An 18,476-nucleotide genomic window follows, 5' to 3' on the forward strand; every position below is an offset into this window, starting at 1 on the left:
CACAGTTAAGTCACCTGAACGATAACCATACTGCATCTGTGACTTAATAGCTAAAAAAAATTAATGCCATTGTATTCCAGTTGAACTGAAGTCATGATACGTCTTCAAAACATGCGACTTGTTCAATTTCCTTTAGTTAAGGGAATAGAAGTGATCACCAACATCATCATGAAAACCAAACCACACCTTTTCGTTGTCTCGCCTAGGTAAGCTGTGATTTTAAGGACTGCACAAATCACTATATATATATATATATATATATATATATACAAAACATACAATACTCTACATTGCAAACATTCTCATTAAAACAACTGAGTGCCTTTATTTAAAAGGGCAAATAAATGTATGTAACAGTAGTGTTAAAGGCAATGTCCGTTGCATGCACACATTGATTTTACAGTTACACACAGTTGTAAATATCACAACATTGGGAAGCAATAATTTTTATATGCTTTTAGTATAACCAAGAAAATAAAGACACATTTGAATCCTGAACAGAATCTGGTTTAAGAACATTTACATTCTAGTGACTTTGTACATTACTAACAAATAATTTTTATAAGGAAAACAATATGTCCATGTACTCAGCATTCCTGCAGCATTAATTCTAGGTCAGGAATCTAAAATCCTGAAAAATAAGAAAAAACATTAGCTGTTGGTATAACACATACCTAAATTATGATAGAGTTATAAAATATGTTAGGAAACAGAACATTATAATATTGGCATACTTTTTCATTATCTCTCCAAATAGTTGAATGCTTTTAAATTAAATTCTGAAGTCTGGGCTTAGTTTCAGTGTGATTTTTCCCGTGTAAGGTTACCCCCACGGTGTCAGTTTACTTCTCAGTATGTATTTGGTAGGTTCTTCCTGGCATATACTTATCATCATTGCTAAATTTTCAAACTGTTTTCAAATCTGGGATATTTTCCATTTATTGCTGCCTGAAACAACCGTGTTCTCTGTCCTAGGGACTGAGTACCTACAGCTTCTATTCACGTCATCCAAAGATATATTAATTTAACACATCTGGGAGATGTTTGTCTGTGGAAATCTAAGTTGGCTACACAATCAAAGGCTCTCTGAGACTGCTTCTCAACACAAATATTGTGGCCTATTTGTATAAAAATAAACTTACTTAAATGTAGATCATTCTTAAGAATATTAAATAAATACCTCCTTAGCGAAAATCCACTGATCTCCTTCCATTGCGTGGCTGAAAGAAAAGTATTCAGTAAGTGCTCTGTTAAACTGAATGGATTCAGTAACAAAGCCCCAAACAACTTAGTGTGTATAGAAACTGGTAAACTTCTCAGTTCTGTCAACATGCTCATCATTAAATATAAACCTGAGACCAGTTATTGTTTAATGTGTATCCTCCTCTGGAGGAGAATTAGACAGTAAAATTCTCTGTGTATAGACTGAAGAATGAATTATGACCATCTCGTATGATTTTGTAAGGGGGAGAAAGCCACAAGAAGGCACTCTAAGAGGCCATTATCCCTCCTTCTTTTTCCATTTTCTTAAAATGTGTTTTCAGATTGTTGTTATTGCATTATAAGTGTTTATTGCAATTAACAAAAATATGTCACTCTCAATGATTTTATTTTTAGACAGTGTTCATTAACATAGGCAAAGAGTTTCTCCCTTTTCACCATGGTCATTCTCAGAAATATTTTCCACTACTGAGGGACTAGATACAATTTCTACTAAAGCTGCTAAAAATGCCTTTCTGAGCTTAATGAGGATTTACTTTTTATTCTGGCATCATGAATGCCTCGATGGCAATTTATAGCTTTGGCCTGTCATAAGAACTGTAAAGGTCCAAGCTCAATACATTAAAAAATGTAACTATACAAACTTGCACTCTTTTCATTAGAAATTTTATTAGAATTGGAAAAGACCTTTAGAATCACCAAGTCCAATCTTAGCCACTTCTTTAAATAAAGCCATTAGCCACTTTCTTATTTAAATAGAAAGAAGTATTAACCAGATTCAAGAGAGTTATTAACTCTGCTTTGCCATTTTTACCTTACTCAGTATTTCTAAAATGGAGTAAAAGGGCTCTATGGCATAAAAGATGAACAGGTAGTTTCATACTCTTGAGAATTTTGTATCTAGCTTCTAACCATACTGGCCAAAACACAAGAAGGAGAGGCAGGCCCAGTAGCTCTTTTGATTGTGTAAGCATGGCGTTGTATTTATATCACATGCAAATGTACCATATTGAACAAACCTTTAGAGAGATTGTCCAATATGCTGTATTTTCTAGAACTTTCTCTGGGAATTATATACGTAATGACCAATGACTTATTAAGGTATAGCATGGTATTGTGTATACACGAACATAAAGATATGTACCAAAAATTCCTGCTATGCCTTTATTTTAATCCAAGAAAATGCCTCAAGCAGATCTTAGGTGGTCCTGTATAGTGGGATGCTCTAACTGAACAGAATTTCCTCAGTCACAGTAATTCTTCTTATAATTTGTTGGTTTCTGTACATTTTGGTTTCTAATGCTTAGCAGAAAATTCAAAGAAAAAAAGTCAAATAAACCATACCCTGTAAAAAAAGTATCCTCTGCTTTGAAACCCTCCAGGTCCATGAAGTTCTTCCTGGAAAAAAAGTATTTTAAATCATGTCTACTCTTGTGAATTAATACATATAGAGAGGTTATTTATGTATATACTTAAAGTATTTCTTCAGTAGTATTATACAGTCTTGCCCTTTAAGGCATGCTTTATGTGTATTGTTCCATGTCAGGAACATGTTGACATGTAGAAATAGTAGAGATCGTATGAATGAGGGCCAGATTCCACCTCAAGTTTTAACTTGGTTCATATTGCTTTTGAATGTACTAGCAACAATGAGCAGCCTTTGCCTTTGACTTCCCAGGTTTCATTGCCCAGACACAACCAGAGTGCCTTCAAGGGAGAGGAGTCTCTATGGACAAAATGGAGCTGGTCTTCAGACCTCACAGAAGGACAACATTGCAAATCTTAAATATCAGAAATACTTGGGCTCTTCCTAAGAATGAGATTCCCAGACTGTTCCCAGAAGTGTGTCAGGATCATGCTTTGAATTTTAACTTCAGTTCACCAGGTATACCACAATAATCTGGTTATTTGCTGTACATAAAACATCTCTATGATTTTTACTTATATTTTCCATGTCATTCTAGCCTTATCCAGCTCTGAAATACCCATCTCAGATCCATTCAGTATTATAGGGTTTTTTTGTATTTCAAAAGGATAAAAATCTGTCTGTTGAGTCTTGTACATTGCCATTGGAGTGTCTCATGGCATGTGTATTTCAGTATTTTTCTACTTTGTCTATTCAATGTGTGAACAAAAATAAAAACAAGCAAAAAATAGGCAGCTTTTGCAAGTTAAGGAAATGGATCTAGAACATAAAAGGAATCAAGAGTATAGTTGCTAACATGGACTTGTGATTTATGCTAATATGCCATTCTCTGCTTATAGACAGAAGTTTACCTAGTGTTCTTGTTTGATTTAGGTTAGTATTAGAAAACAACTGAAGACAAAATCTGTCTTCATTTTAACACCTGCCTTCTAATCTTCCAAGGGATATTAAAAATAATTGTAATGTATATGCATGTATATATATACAGAAACATATGTATTTGTGAAGAAGTATGGTTATTTAAAGCTCTAATTTAATGCCTGACCTCTGGAAGTTCAGTGTCTTAGACTGACTTGCCAACAAAATGTGTCTTAATCTGCACCTTAAATTAAACAGTAAAATTGCCTATAAATTAGTTGGAAATTCTTAGAGCTATAGGCCACAAATAATATATATTTAGGGAGTAGATAGTATTTAAATTCCAAACAGAAAGGGAGAGAGGGGAGGTATAGAAGAACCCCCTAGAAAATATAATTCAGTGCAATATATTTGCTTATATAAAATTTGCAAATATAAAATTTGAAAGTCTTTTTCTTTTTATAAAATGACTAACAGATCTATTTTGACACATAGGCTCTGTGTTCTGCCACTCGTCAATGTTATGGGTATGTTACTTCAGCAGGTTTTGGTTTAAAATGTTAAATATCAGGAGGATTATTTTTCATTAGTTAAAGAATAGAAAACCATCATGTTTCTAATGAAAATATACCAGAGTTATATTAAATAATGAAAAAGTTAGGAGCAGAAAGGTCTACAAGGACATTTTTAGAACAGGTAATGAATCACAAAGTGTGACAATGCAAGTATACAGAGTTTAAGGTTACATACGTCTAGTTTGTATCTCTTCAGTCTTCTCTCATTAAGCTGGGGAACGAGTTGGAGTAAAGGATGCAGGACAGAAGACTGAGAGGACATGAACACAGACACGCGAGCAACAGTGAAATTCAGACCTTATGATGCAAAAGAAGTCTCTTTACGCAGTATTGGCTTATGGACCAAACATGCACCAAAAAAAAAGGACTGAAGATGTTAATTGAGAAACTTATCTTTTTAACATTCTGACTTGACAACAAACAGGTACCAGCATTTATATTTACATTACAAATGTGACTCAGAATGATGGAGGGAAAAGCTGTGTCCTCACCTTTACTCATTACAAGTTCAGAACTGCTTACAGACTTCTTGCCCAGCCAATTGCAATTATTCAGAGTTTGATCAGCCTCTGTGAGTACAGAGAATATTTCCATACAGTACTCCTGCTAACAATTCTACAATTATCTACAATGGAATTTAGCAGCTCCAATCTCCAGTGTACTCAAAAGTTCATTTTACTTCAAAATAACAAATTGCAGCACAAAAAAAAAAAAAAAAGTTGTTTTGTTTTTTTTTTGCTAGAAAATAACATTCAGAAGGGATCCATTCTCAAGTAAAATTTGTAACGATGGCACTGGTCACTTTACCTAAAAGACAAGCTCCAATCATGAAATTCCTTGTTTTCTACAAGCCTTGCAGACAGCCTGGTTAAGCACAGCGGCATGGTGTGCAGCCTAAGTGCCCCCTGAAAGTACACAACCTTGCAGGCTTGTGGGGAGAGGTCCACATTGAGAAATAAAGCAGAAAAACTTATTTTCTATTAATTATTTTAAAACTTCAACTTATGTAAATGTAACTTTAAAAATAATGACTTTTGATATAATCTTAGAAAATACAACAGAGAACGTAATGGAATAACTAGAGTTAACGAAGTGTTAACGTACTTAATAGCTAAAATGAACTTGCCTACTTGGAGCAATTTTTTTCCTGTCTGCCTGAGGTAGGCAATGTGGCATCATAACATCTACAAAAGGTGAAGTTTGACATGAATGGAGGAGTTAAAGGGCATCCCAGCTGGCCACTCAGGCTCTGCCTTGCAGTCAGTGGAAAGAGGTTAATAAAGCCAAGGAATGGTGGATCTCACCCCAGTTAGTATCTCTGGGAACTGGGCTAGAAAAGCAAACATCTAAACCATAAGTGAGAAAACAGTAATCTCTGAGGGCAAGCATGGGCAAAGTTATCCAGGATGGAGATGAAGGGTGATACAGTAACCTCTTAAGCAGAAGCAGTAGCAGGAACAGCTCATTTCACTGTCCCCTAATTAGCATTAAAACCTCCAGAGCCTCTATCAAGAAAGCACTGTCCCCAGTATCAACAATACCAGTTTCTGGGAAATACACTACATATTTCTGAAGAAACATAAAGAACAAGGCAAAAATGGATGTATAAGACTGATTGTTAAGAAATGAAAAAACATGAAAATGTTTAACTTTCTCAAAATCCTATGGTGCGCAGAAAAAACACATAGAGGCACAGAAATTATGTTTGCACTTCAAAAGCAAGAATGAATCACATGTTGGTTTATGAGCATATTTTAATAGCAACAATACTAGGCTACTTTAAAGATCATATTTTTCATTTAAAATACTATTCAAAGTTTGAGTGAGACTTAAATACTATTTTGCCTGGTACATATCTATGACACGCCAAAACCCCATACAATTTCATTAGTAAAAGCAAAAAAAAAAAAGCTTTGTGATTTTTCTTAATATTTATGGTCATGTTCCCAGCTTCCATAGAACTGGATTGTTTCACTGAAAACATTATGTTCCAGCACCAGAAAAAAAGCATTTGATCTTATTCTTAAATGTTGAAGCTACAAGATTAACATGCAATTGGGATTCCATGAATGTATGGATGTTTTCCACACCTGTACAGTATTGATGATTTCATCCCATGTTATTAAAGCACACTTTATATCTGGAACATGAAACTCACAGTTCTGAGCTTGATATACAGTTGGAGAGACTACTGCAAAAAGGAACATTACCCTGGTTTTATGTACAATACACATGTACTCACAGGAGGTTCTATGTCACTTACCATGATGTCTGAGTTGCCTGAGTCATGAGTCTTAGAATAATGAAATAAGAACTGTTCAAAAAAATTAGAAGTGGGGGTTTACTACAAACAGGTCGAGGGTGTTATCATTTTCTTGACAATGTTAGTGTGACTGTAGAATATACACAGAAGTCTTACCCTTTTGGTGTTGTCTTTTTCATCTAAGCCCTGTGGGAATAAGAATCAGTAAAGAGGCTTTCATTTGTTGGGAAAAAAAAAGAAAAAAAAAAGAAAGCAATGGACAATTTTGACTGTATTATAAACTTTTCAGTACTGGGTTGGAAGATCATCCTTCCTTGGCAGGTGTATTACATGTCTTTGCTTATCAGTGTAACTGCTCTTTTCAAACTCTGTAGAGAGCATTGATTACTTTCTACTAGAACAGCCGATGGGTTTAGCAGATGCTCATTTGTACATCCCTAGACTCTCCTAAGTACATTTCTTTCTCCATTGAGAGCTCATAATTTTTATAATCTAGAGCAACATAAACACCTAAAATCTTGTATGTGACCTGGAGATTACTTTCCAAACACTAGAGTCTCCCTGCTATCTTTAATATCTGTTGGATTAGGACACATAGCATTTCAGAGTAAGAATTGACACTATTACTTCCAGCACTGAGTGACACTTCAGGTGCTTGGTCCTCAGAATTAGTTGTATGTATCAAGCTTCATAAATGCTAAGTAGACTTTTGTGTGTGTTACCTGTGGTTTCTGGAGAAATCCCATGATCAAGAAGCAAAGTTCTTCCAGTGTACTGGACACCTAATGCAAAGAAAATGTGAACTCAGGTATCACGCTTCCAATCCTACTGCATATAACAAACTATCAGAATAATAAAGTAGCCTTTGTCTGACTTACCTGAGGCTGGGAATCTGGGGACAGGTAGGCAGAGCATGCATCATCTATCTGTAAAAGTTCACACAATCCTTTTTTAAGAAGTCAGATTAATAAAAACAAATGAGATAGTGTATTTTCAGAAACAGCTCAGGGCAGCCAAAGGCATGGCAAGCTTGTCCACCATAAGGAATCCTTATGAGGTACATTCATTAAATATTTTGTGTTCAAGGGGAAAAAAAGGCCTTACCCACCTTAAAAAAAAAAAAAAAGTGCACTTGCTTGATCTGAACAAACACATACTTGTTCTTTTTAATCTTACCTATCTCATGCACCTGTTATTTTTAACCTTCTCAGACTAAGCCATATTTAAATTATGATTTTAAGCATTTGAGGTCTTGACTATGTACTTAAATCTTTTCTGTGGTATCTCTGAATTATACAAAACTGCAAAGAAAATTACAAAACTAAAGCAAGTGATTAAACGAGCAGTCTGAAAATGAAAGTCTTCCAACTGGATCCCAGCATCCCTGCAGGTGTATGATACATACGTCTCTTGAATGATTATATGTCAATTTCTGTGAGTCACCAAGCAGGCAATATCTGAGGTTTGCACTGATTTCCCTTGCAAATGAGGAGCCTTACAAGACTGTGTTTAAAAGATGTGGTTCCCAAATCACAGTACTAGTAAGAGAGATTCAATATATTTCAAGGGATCTAAACTCAGAGAGCACTGTGGAAGAAGTGGTTGCTGATGAGCTTAGACAAAACAGAATGTGACACACCTACACAAGAAAACCTAAATCAAATAAATGCGCAAACCAAACAAAATGCCCCAACTCCCATTTCATCTGGATCAAAACAAGTGTTCCTTTAGCTCTACATCCTGTCTCCAAAAACGGCCAATGTCAACACCCAGGGAAGAGCCTAAGAAAAGATCAGTGTCTGAGTAAACCCCATGCTATCCAGCCATTAGCAATCTGCAGTGCAAGAACTTTTAGTTGAAACTAGGTCTTTTTAATAAAGCTCAGTGAATTTCTGTGCTGTGAATGTGATCGACCTCTCCCTGAACCACTGTGAGCTTTCAGCATCTACAATGCCCTGTGGCCAGGATTTCCTAAACACTGCATGAAATAACCACTTGTTTGTCTTGATCAGTCTTTTCAAAGTTACCTTAATTCAGTGTTATCATGATCTCACCTTGGAAGAGTAGTGAATAAGCAATTCCTACCCATCCTATCCCTTCTGTTCATAATCTTGTATAGACAAACAACCACATCCTCCTTCTGTTGTCTCTTTTCCAGGATGAAAGGATCTCATAATATTGAATCACTTTTAGTGGAGTTATTACTTGACAAAGGAGAAGAACTGGACTAAAGGGTATTTGAATTCATGGAAGTAATACTACCAATACTGAGGAAAACAAGCCTCCAGTGCTCCAACTGAAGTTGCACAGTTTAATAATAATGAAAAAAAAAAAATCAAATGAAAGGTTTAACTTTTCATTTTGTAACCTTAAAACTGTATCAGTAACAACCTCAATTGCTATGTGCTGGTTTTTTCCATTAAATATTTGATACTGTTAGTCCAGATGCCAAAAAGCTTTGCCAATCATCTTGTTCACAGACTGCATAAAAAAAAAAGTGGGGGTTTTAAAATACAAAGTAGGCACTGCACTGGGTCTTATGACTTTGTTATAGGTAAAAAGCCATAAACAGCACTCTTTAGCAATCAAAACATTAAATGAAAAAACCAATAAACAAGTAGTGCATATCTGAGTAGTTCAAGACAAGAGATGATTCATTTCTCTAGAGGCATCTGCAAGAAAGCATTAGCAGAGATAGTGGGAAAGCTAATAGCTCACAGAATTCTCCTTTCAAGTAGTTTTTGCTGGTAACACATCCTCCCTTTTCTCTTTTCTCTTCATCCTGTATTTGTCTCTGGGTATATTAGTTCAGCTTCGCTACTTTTGGAGTAAGAAAATATGGAGAGAGAAATGAGCAGTAAAGGAGATAAATGAGCTGAATGAATGAATAAACTGAAGTAATTTTGAAAGCCTACATTAAAAAAATTGCTGCTTCTGCTTGGTTAGGGATTTTCATTTGTTTGGGGTTTATTGCATTATCTGTTTGGTTTGTAGTTGGAGTTGACTCTTAAGAGAACTACCATAATTCTGTAGGAGGGCAAGCCAAAGACGGCTTCTTGTTCAACACAATGCAAGGCAAAACCTGCGTGGACAAAACAAGGGCTGAGGAAAAGCCACCATTTCTGTTAATTCCTGCAAAAATATATAAAAATGTAATCATTTTTATGGACATTGTTGCTTCTTTGTAATTTTCTCTCCCAAAAGGTTTCTTCCAGAAGTGCCCTGAGGAGCATGTGGATTGTTTGGGGTTGGTTAAATAACAAAGAAACAAAACAGTATAAGAGACAAGTAAAGGATCACGATACTTAGTTACAAAGTTCCCATATTTATAAACTCAGAGTCATTCCTGGAAAAAAAAAAAAAAAAAGGTTCATTTAGAGGCAGGGTTTCTCTGGGATGGTCCACTAGTAAAGTAACAAACAGGGAATAACTGACTTTCACTCCTAGAAGCTCTGGTGAACTGGTATGTTTCCATAATCAGGTTAATTTAGGGTATATAGCTATGCATCTAATTCTCTTTCCTTAGAGCCTCTCCAGTCTTTCATTATTCTTGCTATAATAGTTAGTTTTATATTGCTCATATTTTGTAATTTGACACAGGATTTAGAATCTAATGCATACGTTTTCATTCACTGAAATCAGCAGGAACTTTGCCTCGTTTCCAGTCACCATCAGGACGAATCCTGTGTTACAACTAGTAAATCTTGTCAATAAATGCAGAAATGTATGAGACAGCATTTTAAATCTGGAATGTATGTAACTCATTTACAAAAAACTCTTTTAGCTATCAGGATCTTACTTCCTACGAGACCAGTTTTTCCCAGAAGATAAATATCACCAAAGCTTGTTCAAATGCCAGTCAAGATATGCGTTCATTTTTGAGTCAATACCTCCAGCATGGGCTAAGGGGAGCTTCAGGACAGTAAGGGAAGTGTCTCCTGTAACGGCCACAATAGGAAGAAATTTACTCTCTGCATCTGTAACCCTGGTGAGTCACTTGCTTTTCAATGTTACCAGGAGCTACAAAATTAAATGTCAACAGAATACTTGAAGGTTACATCAATGCCAGGACATGTGGACTGAAGGCTAAACCCCCTCTACATGTTACACCCTGCATGCTCCATCAGTTACAACAGGACAGGGAAGAGCCCATGTTAACACACATGTCACATTCTAGGGTCAAAAAAATGTTCATTTCAAAGATGAGAGTGGAAGTCATGACAGCAATTGTAGCGAAATGCTAAGGGGGCTAAATGACACAGTATATTATCCTTTATCTAGTAAACTGAGAGGCTAAGGTAGGATAAAATATGGTGTCCCAGCCCTGTGTGCAGAACAGAGGCAGCAAGAGGTAAAACTGAATGAGTTGACACAATTCCTGTGTACCATGTACAGACTATAAAACCACTGAATGGGACACTTGTGTTGCTTCCAGGGATGGTGACTGCCTGATCATCAACAGTTGAATCACAGCTGTTACCAAACATAGCTTTCCATTGAGCCAAGACAGTCTTTTGCCAGAATAACATCTCAACACCCAGCCTCAACAACCTCCTGGAACAATTGTTCAGAAAATCTGGGAAATAAGGTGTTGCTCCTCTTCACTGCTGTCAGGACAGGACATATACAGGAGAAGCAGGGCTGGGAAGAAGCAGCGCCTGAACTCTGTGCAGGAGAAATACTGACGGTTGAGGTAGCAAGGATGGGCATAAAAAAAAAGTGTGAGTACCCCCATAGCAGATGATGCTTACCTCTTTCCACAGCTGCAAATCCTCATCTGCATTAAGTGCTTGGGATGGCATTGGTGCACCTAGAAACACAAATCATGCTTAGCAGTGCTGTACAGCAAGGGTCATTTGCCTAAGTATCCCATGTCACTAATTTAAATAAAAACTCTGAATGCAGTATGATACCTTGCACACTTACTAAATGTGAAGTCTGAGAGCTGCGTGGTGTGGTTTGTCCAGTAGTTCCTGCCTGCTCTATATTAGCAACACAGCAGGAGGTTTCTTCACAGGTTCACAGCAGATACAGATGCTCACATCTTTTAGCAGTAAACTGTGGAAGTTACTCAGGTTTCACTGAGCATCAGGCTAGCATTAGCCTGTTCTCAGTGATAAGCAGAAGGCAAGAAAATCTGCGTGACAGCTCTTGAATGCTAAGATCTGCTCAGGAAAACACAATCCACCATCTACAACCTTGGGCATTCTGAGAACTCAGCTCACCTCAACACACACACTGGAAGTTGAGAAGCTGGATTCTACCTCTTGCTTTCTTGTGTGTCATAATTAAAGAATTAAACATGAGCTATGCAATGTACACTTGCATATGAATAATGCTTGTGACAAACATGATGGTTTTGAGAAAGGTGATAGACAGCTCATATGTAACTGGATTTGTTTTCTCTGTTTGGTGCAGCTCAGTCCCTTAAAAGATTAAATGTGTGATCAATTGATTAATGCTGCAGTGATGCCATGCTTGGCTTGGGGGCAGCTCCTTTCTCCAGCTCTGCCACCTAGGCTTCAGACCTGGAAGTCACTGTCTCTGGGTCACTTCCACTTCAGCACCCAGAATATCCACCTTTCCACATTGTTATTCTGTCTGACAGTCTATTTCTAACAGGAATGTATGATTCCATAAAACACAGAAATGAGCATCACTGCATTGTGATTACACTAAACATCCTACAAGCGTATCAGTGAGGGGATGTGTTGTAACTCACCTGTGAGGGAGACTGGTGCTGGAGAGCAATGGTGCTTTATCTGTACAGTCCTAGCACTGCAAGAAACCCTACAAAGTAATATAACTTATCTTCCTGTCCAAAGTTGCTACCCATGAGCCATGCCTAACCGACTTATACACTGACCTCAAATTAATAGGTATTTTATAACCTCCCAGACAGCCTGTAATGAACTGTGGTCCCATTTTTTTCACAGAATTGAACCAAAAGAAACAAAAAGAGGTGAAGGTAGACTGAGCTAGTACGGCTGCATGAGCAGGGTATGAATGCCCATCATCTCCATTTGTTTTACATGGAACACTAATAACAATAACTACAACACTATTTAGTTCTAGGCATGAAGGTGTGGGTTTCAAAATCACATTTTGGTACTGACATAGACTGAAGGTGATTAATTAGTCTAGATGTTTGCTTTCCCCAGAGAAGAATTAGAGGGACTCTTAATCTTATGCTGTGTAGAAGTGGGGTATGTTTGAAATCTTTGAGATGTTCACATAACAAGAAAATGGTTTTCCAGTGAAAAACTAGCTTTTTTTGATGTTTGTTTTAGTTTAAAGAAAAAAAATAATAAATCCAAGGTGTTACAATTCTCTTTCTTTGTTTTCTGTTCTTAAATTAGTGTATTCAAATTGGAGTATTGCCTGGGACTGGTATCCTGGTTGCAAAGAGCAGAACTGGGCAACACTTCAAATTAACACACCTTCCCCCTTAAACCTTTACCTGACTGCCTCTGAGCACTGTTGCTGCTATTGCCTGGTTCCCAAGTCTTTCCAGGGGGAGCAGAAGAAATCCAATAACCTATAAAACTTAGGGCAGCTGGCAAGAAAGCCTGAATATTACCAATTGCTTTTTTTGTTGTTTCCTTTTTTTTTTACCTGGAGCGTAAACTTTCAGACAGAGGAGATGCAATTATTCCACCAGCTCCTAAGTTTCCTTAGCCCTTCTCGACTTACTCACAAACCTCTTACTTCATGTGCTGTCCTGTCTGTTTTGTGCTCACTCCTAGGACGACATGTCCCTCCATCACCCCATCCAGAACAGTGCTGCAGTCCCTACAGGATATCCTTCATTTACACACATACACAACAGCACACACAAGGATACACTTAGTTAACACTTAGTTATTTTGTAATACACACAAAATAACCATAGGAAGAGAAGAAAAAGGAAAAAGAAAAGAACTAATGTTGTTGAGGAAAGCAATCCCATTCAAAAGATACCTGGAGGAGGAAATCCTAGAAAGCTGACACAGTCCATGACACATTTGTTCTCTTATCTTTCAACTCTTCCAACTTCTAAAAACTCAACTTCTTCCAAGTCAACAGAACAGCAGATGCACAGTTTCAGTGGCTTTTCAACCTGGGATTCACTTCTTGCATCTTCTCTCCACTGCTTACCCTGCACAAGCTCCTGGCCATCATTTCTATAGTATCAGTGGTGAAATACTGTGTGCCATTGACTTTCCTTGCTCTCCTTTTCCTTCCCTTCCCTCATACCTTCAGAATTTAGTCTTAACGGAGTGCTTTGAGCAACCTGGTCTAGTGTGAGGTGTCCCTGCCCCTGGCAGGGGTTTGGAACTGCATGAGCTTTAAGGTCCCTTCCAACCCAAACCCCTCTGTGAGTCTATATTTTATTTAGATTTCTTTGATTCTTGATATTAAGAGAAGAAAAAAAACAAAAACAAACATCAAATCTGAACAAAAGCTCCTGATGAAAGCAACTCACACACATACAATAGAAACAAAACAGAAATACTCCTTACATGGCAATTTATTTTGTAATGCTGCTTCATAGGGTGTAAGTAAATCTACACGGAGTGGGAAAACAGAATAGAAAAGATAGCACATTTTGCTAAAAAGCCCATTAGTGGTGTTCATTTCACAAGCATTCCCTGCTACAAAACAGCAGCTTTCAGATGTAAGACAACATTTCAAATTAAATCAAGATAATCAAGTGCTAAAGCACCTCAGCCTAAAGCACCTCAGCAGCTCTGTCCTTTCCCACTGAACCCCTCCACCAGGGATTCCTCATGCAATAATTATTGCTTCAAGCTGGACTAGGTGGCTTCCAGAGGATGCTAAATATTCCTACAGTTGTGATACATCTCATTTCTCTTAGCTTTTAAATCAAAATAAATCATATTTGAAATGAAAGCACTATTAACAAAAGCCACTTCTCCAGGTTGCTGGGGTGAAGATTTGCCGGGACAGGGTAATCCTACCGGGATACATGAAGAACCACCCTCGGAAACCGTGCCCAGCCGCTGCCACCTTCTGCGCATCCCAGCCTGTCTCCCAGCCCCGCAGCCGACCCCAGCGCGGGAGGTGGCTGCTCGCAGGCACGGCCGGCACGCTGCTGGGTCACCCCCCCAAAACCGTTTGCAGAGGTGGCAGTGCAGGAAGCGGTTGCGAGGAGGATGCTCCTCACCTTTGCAAGCAGACATCGAGGCGGCGAGGAGGAGGAGGAGCAGCGGTGCGCCGTCCCCTGCCTTCCTCAGGCCGCGTCGAGAGAGGGCTGCGGGCGGCTGCTGGTGGTGGTGGAGATGTCCCATGACTTGTGCGGTGCGTGTCCGCGTCACTGCCTCCCTGCGAGCCGCTTCTCTGGGCATGGTCTCGCTCCCGGCCAGTTTTTAAACCTCCTTACACGTGGCTGAGCATCAGCCTTACTCACAAGCGGCGCGTCAGCAGCGCTGCCAGCCCTGCCCGCTGCCCTGCCCTACCCACCCGCCCGCCCGCCTGCCTGCCTGCCCGCCTCCCCGCCGGTGCTGCCTGTCGGTCCTGCCCGCTGCCCTGCCTGCCTTCTCCTCCGGGGCCGGACCCGCCGCCTCCTCCGTCCGACCGCTTGAGACTCAGCCCTGCTCCTGTCCGCTCCGGGGCGGTGGGTGCCGCAGCTTGGGATCGAGGTGAGGGACTTGGCAGGCTCCAGGCCCGTTATCAAACCCCTTTCTAAGAAAAATCCATGTTTGAAAACACACGTGTAGAGCACCCTGCGCCCTGAAAGCAGCAATGATGGCTGGCACAAGAGGTGCTGCTGCTCTCTTGCCGTGCTCCGTGGTTCAGTGATGAAATGCCAGTGGCAGAGGAGAGCGTTCAGGCACTGTCCCAGCCCAGTATGGAGGGGAGAAGAGGCATGATTCAAAATGGGGATATGTCACACAGATTTCCCCCAACTAGTTGAACCTGGCAGTAAAAACTCAAGGAGCTTGCATGTGGGAGAAGACATCAGTGGCTGGGCTGTAGGGCTCTGAGGATGTGACCTGTCTGCCAAATGATGAGTTTTCTGAAGGACCCCCTCCTGCACAGGTGTCACTGATTCCTGACTTTCCCTGTGCCTTAAATACACGCGCACACACACACACACACACAATGCCACACCATAAAAACAAACTTAGAAATATGGTGATATTTGGTGATTAAAATCCCAATACTGTGTTTAGCAAAGCATTGTACTTGAGATACAGCTGCACACCTTGTTCCTAAGTGATATTTATGCCTGTAGATAGCCAAAGCAACTAAATTGCAAGATGTTCAAGAGCATACAGACCCCATATCTGTAAGGACTCTTAGGCAGCTTAGTCCAGCCACTCAAGAAACACAGCAAGCCCTGACTTACCAGACCTGCTACCCAAGTCTGCCAGTGCCTCTGCTGCCTGAACCAACAGATCCCAGTCCCAGTGGGATGCTGGGCTGGTGCTGCCCTGGTACTCACACCCAGCCCAGCATCAGGACCTGGCTGTCTCCAAAGGCACTTGTCTGACTGCCTCTGCTCCCTCACCGTTTGCTCCAGGAAGATCCTGCCCAGCTGAGGTGCTGCTCCAACACTGAGATGCATTTCAGGGCAGCATCTCCCAATTTATGGTCTATCTTTATGATTTGTTTTCCCTTCTTTTTCCATTCACTCCTATTTTTGTTGCTTGGTTGGTTTTTTCCTGACTTTGAAAGGAAATGTTACAATGGCACAGTATTAGATTGTTCTTTTCCAAAACAATGCACAGTTCTTTTTGGCCATTTCAGTGGGTTCTGACTGGCGGGTGAATGTGGGTGGTTCAGTAAAATTGCCTGACAAGAGCAGGGGCTGTTACTAACAAAAGGTAACTTGGATTTATAACTGTAGCTTTACTGTCTGTTCTTTGCCTTTACCCTTATCAATTGTATATGCTACAAGTTGTGCTTTGCCACTCTCAGCACTTTGACAGGCCATTAATTCTGAAACCTTTGCTAAGCAGCATACTAAGATGCTATAAAATTCTCTTAGTAATAAAATCTCTTACCAGATTCAGTGGCAAAGCTTTCCTTAATATGACTGGGGACAGAGCTAATCCTTGTGTTGATGGAAAGCCAGTTATCACACCAATACATAAATTAATGAAGCCTGTATTTTGTATATATTATTGTATTTATATTTACTCAGTTAAAAGAATTGTTTTAAACTAATCCAAATGGAGGAACTATATTTCGTTCTGGTTTCTATTAATAAAAACATAATGCATTTGTTTAGAAGATATTATCATAAGTGGGAAGTTACCAGCACTGAAAGGTATTGCCCTAATCTATGCCGATTCAAATGCACAAATCAGTGTCCTTGGCCTAAGGAAAGATTTACTTTCTTATGCATTTTAATTATTACCCTCTTGTTAAATATTTAATAGGCTATGAAATAAGTTATAGTCTTTGTTAATTTGAAAGCAAGATATCTGTAAACATTCTGTGCCTATTGAGTGGTGCTGAGTGTTTTAAGAATAGTAAAAAAGGATGCATCTTGAATTAAACTTTATTTTCAGTTAAAAGAGTTCTGATTAGCCCAGAAACTACATTTTTGTGTTTTAATACTGCAGACTGGAAAATATGTTAAAAGAGATTTTGAAGTTGATGAGAAGCTTTCCAGGTAGGAAATTCTGGCCTTCTGTTTACCAGGGCAAAAAAAACACCATTTAATCCTTCTCTATGTTTGAACATGTATTGTTCCATAATATTTCATGTGAAACCTGAATTTGTTTTCAGCAGATTCGTGTTAATGTGCAAAAGCAGTAGCCACTAAAATTGCAAACCTATTTGCACTGTGAGTTACACTGTCTGAATCCTAGCAGGCTGCAGTCTTCCAGTACTTCCAACCCAGAGTGAACTGAATGTCATTTCAGACTGTGCTTTTTACTGACAACATCAGTGTAGTTTTGCATTTTTTTATATATGGATAAGGTAAACTGATTTGGGTATAACTGTAATACTCCCAGTCATATGCTAGAAGAAACTATATAACTTTTAACAGAAGTGTGTATTTGCACTAAACCCAGACTCAAGCTTATACAAAAACAATTTTTCTACTGAAATCTGTGCAATCTTTGACAGAGCAAATTTCCCAAGCTTGAATCTCAGTTTATAGGAGGTTTACATAGCTTATGATGGTCACCTCTGCATAAGGAACTCTCTGAAATGCAAATGAGCATTCTTGTAAACAGGAGAAAAAATACGTCTTTCTCTATTGTGTCTGTTTTTGTTTGGTTTAATTGCTTGATGAAATTAATGTTACACTATTGCAGGAACAAAGCACATCCTCATTAAACGAATAGCTTGGAGGATGTTTTGGATGCTGTAATTAGCTTCTTTGAAATATTTATGTTCTTCCTAATGTTGCCTGAATAAATGTTAATTATGGTTAGTGGAAAGGAAATCAAACAGCTGAGTATGTGAAAACATCATCTTCTCCATCTTCAGCACAGGCAAGGTCAGGAGGTACGTCACTGGATCCACTCACTGGCTGTGTACACGCACATACAGCCTGTGAAGAGCTCAAAGCATACCGTTTTTTCTATGGCTTTAATTTATTAAGAATTATGAGAAATCATTCCACCTGCATCTGAACTTAAGCACTAAGAGAGCTTTTATCTGTACTGCACTTTCTTCACCAGTACATTCCAGACTGACTGGAATGTGCTTGCAATGGATCAGTGAGAGCAAGAATGCTGATGCCTCTCACAGCTTCAGTTGGGTCCATGAATATCTTCCGTCCTTCTGTGATATGAACAAGCCGTGTACATGGATTTCCTTCTTACTTATGTTCTAGTGAGTTAAGTTGTGTGGAGGGAAGTCTCAGTAATTAATTAATGCCTGCTCAAATACTGCACTTCTTCAAGGTATTCTCTCCATCTATCGCTGACTAATAATGTACAGGAGGTTGTATCAGAACAGAAAAAAGACCCACGAGTAAAAGTCACTGGAGACTCAATTCAAGATCAGCATCTCTGAATGGGCTTTTATTACAGTGGTGACTTAACACAGAAAGATATTTACTCAGCAGAAACCTTCAGGGATATCTCCCTACAAATAGCAAGCAAACAGAAAACAAAACCCAAAGTCCCATAAAGCCATGATAAAGCCTGTATTATCTCAGAATGTT

The 18,476-nt window shown here is 38.8% G+C and overlaps 1 protein-coding gene across 3 annotated transcripts; it reads right to left on the reverse strand.

The window, feature by feature from the left end:
- Positions 1-309: 309 nt before the first annotated feature.
- On the reverse strand, positions 310-14,779 carry NMU (neuromedin U). 3 transcript variants are annotated; one of them, XM_061370024.1, is made up of 10 exons: positions 14,511-14,778; positions 11,095-11,153; positions 7,222-7,269; positions 7,066-7,125; positions 6,500-6,529; positions 6,344-6,394; positions 4,256-4,330; positions 2,566-2,619; positions 1,181-1,220; positions 312-631 (listed from the first exon to the last, which is right to left on the reverse strand). In XM_061370024.1, exons 1-9 carry the CDS (start codon positions 14,689-14,691, stop codon positions 1,185-1,187), a joined length of 594 nt encoding a protein of 197 aa, XP_061226008.1. In that variant the 5' UTR covers positions 14,692-14,778; the 3' UTR covers positions 312-631; positions 1,181-1,184. The 3 variants fall into 3 exon arrangements, with proteins under 3 accessions (XP_061226017.1, XP_061226027.1, XP_061226008.1); XM_061370033.1 differs by lacking the exon at positions 6,344-6,394 and having other exon boundaries at positions 310-631; positions 14,511-14,779; XM_061370043.1 differs by lacking the exon at positions 4,256-4,330 and having other exon boundaries at positions 311-631; positions 14,511-14,777.
- Between the last annotated feature and the right edge of the window lie 3,697 nt (positions 14,780-18,476).

The sequence above is a fragment of the Neopsephotus bourkii genome, unplaced genomic scaffold (assembly GCF_033783945.1).
Source record: "Neopsephotus bourkii isolate Nb327-2 ecotype Australia unplaced genomic scaffold, CSIRO-AGI_Nbou_v1 NB_168, whole genome shotgun sequence".
In the NCBI taxonomy this organism is placed as follows: domain Eukaryota; kingdom Metazoa; phylum Chordata; class Aves; order Psittaciformes; family Psittacidae; genus Neopsephotus; species Neopsephotus bourkii.

Bases quoted from the DNA above. Each gene is read 5' to 3' on its own strand.
- NMU (XM_061370024.1), bottom strand. From the start codon at position 14,691: ATGCCCAGAGAAGCGGCTCGCAGGGAGGCAGTGACGCGGACACGCACC. The intron at 6,530-7,065 runs GTAACACACACA...TTATTCCCACAG, and splicing joins GATTTCTCCAGAAACCACAG to GGCTTAGATGAAAAAGACAA. The intron at 1,221-2,565 runs GTATGGTTTATT...CTTTTCTTTCAG, and splicing joins GAGGATACTTTTTTTACAGG to CCACGCAATGGAAGGAGATC.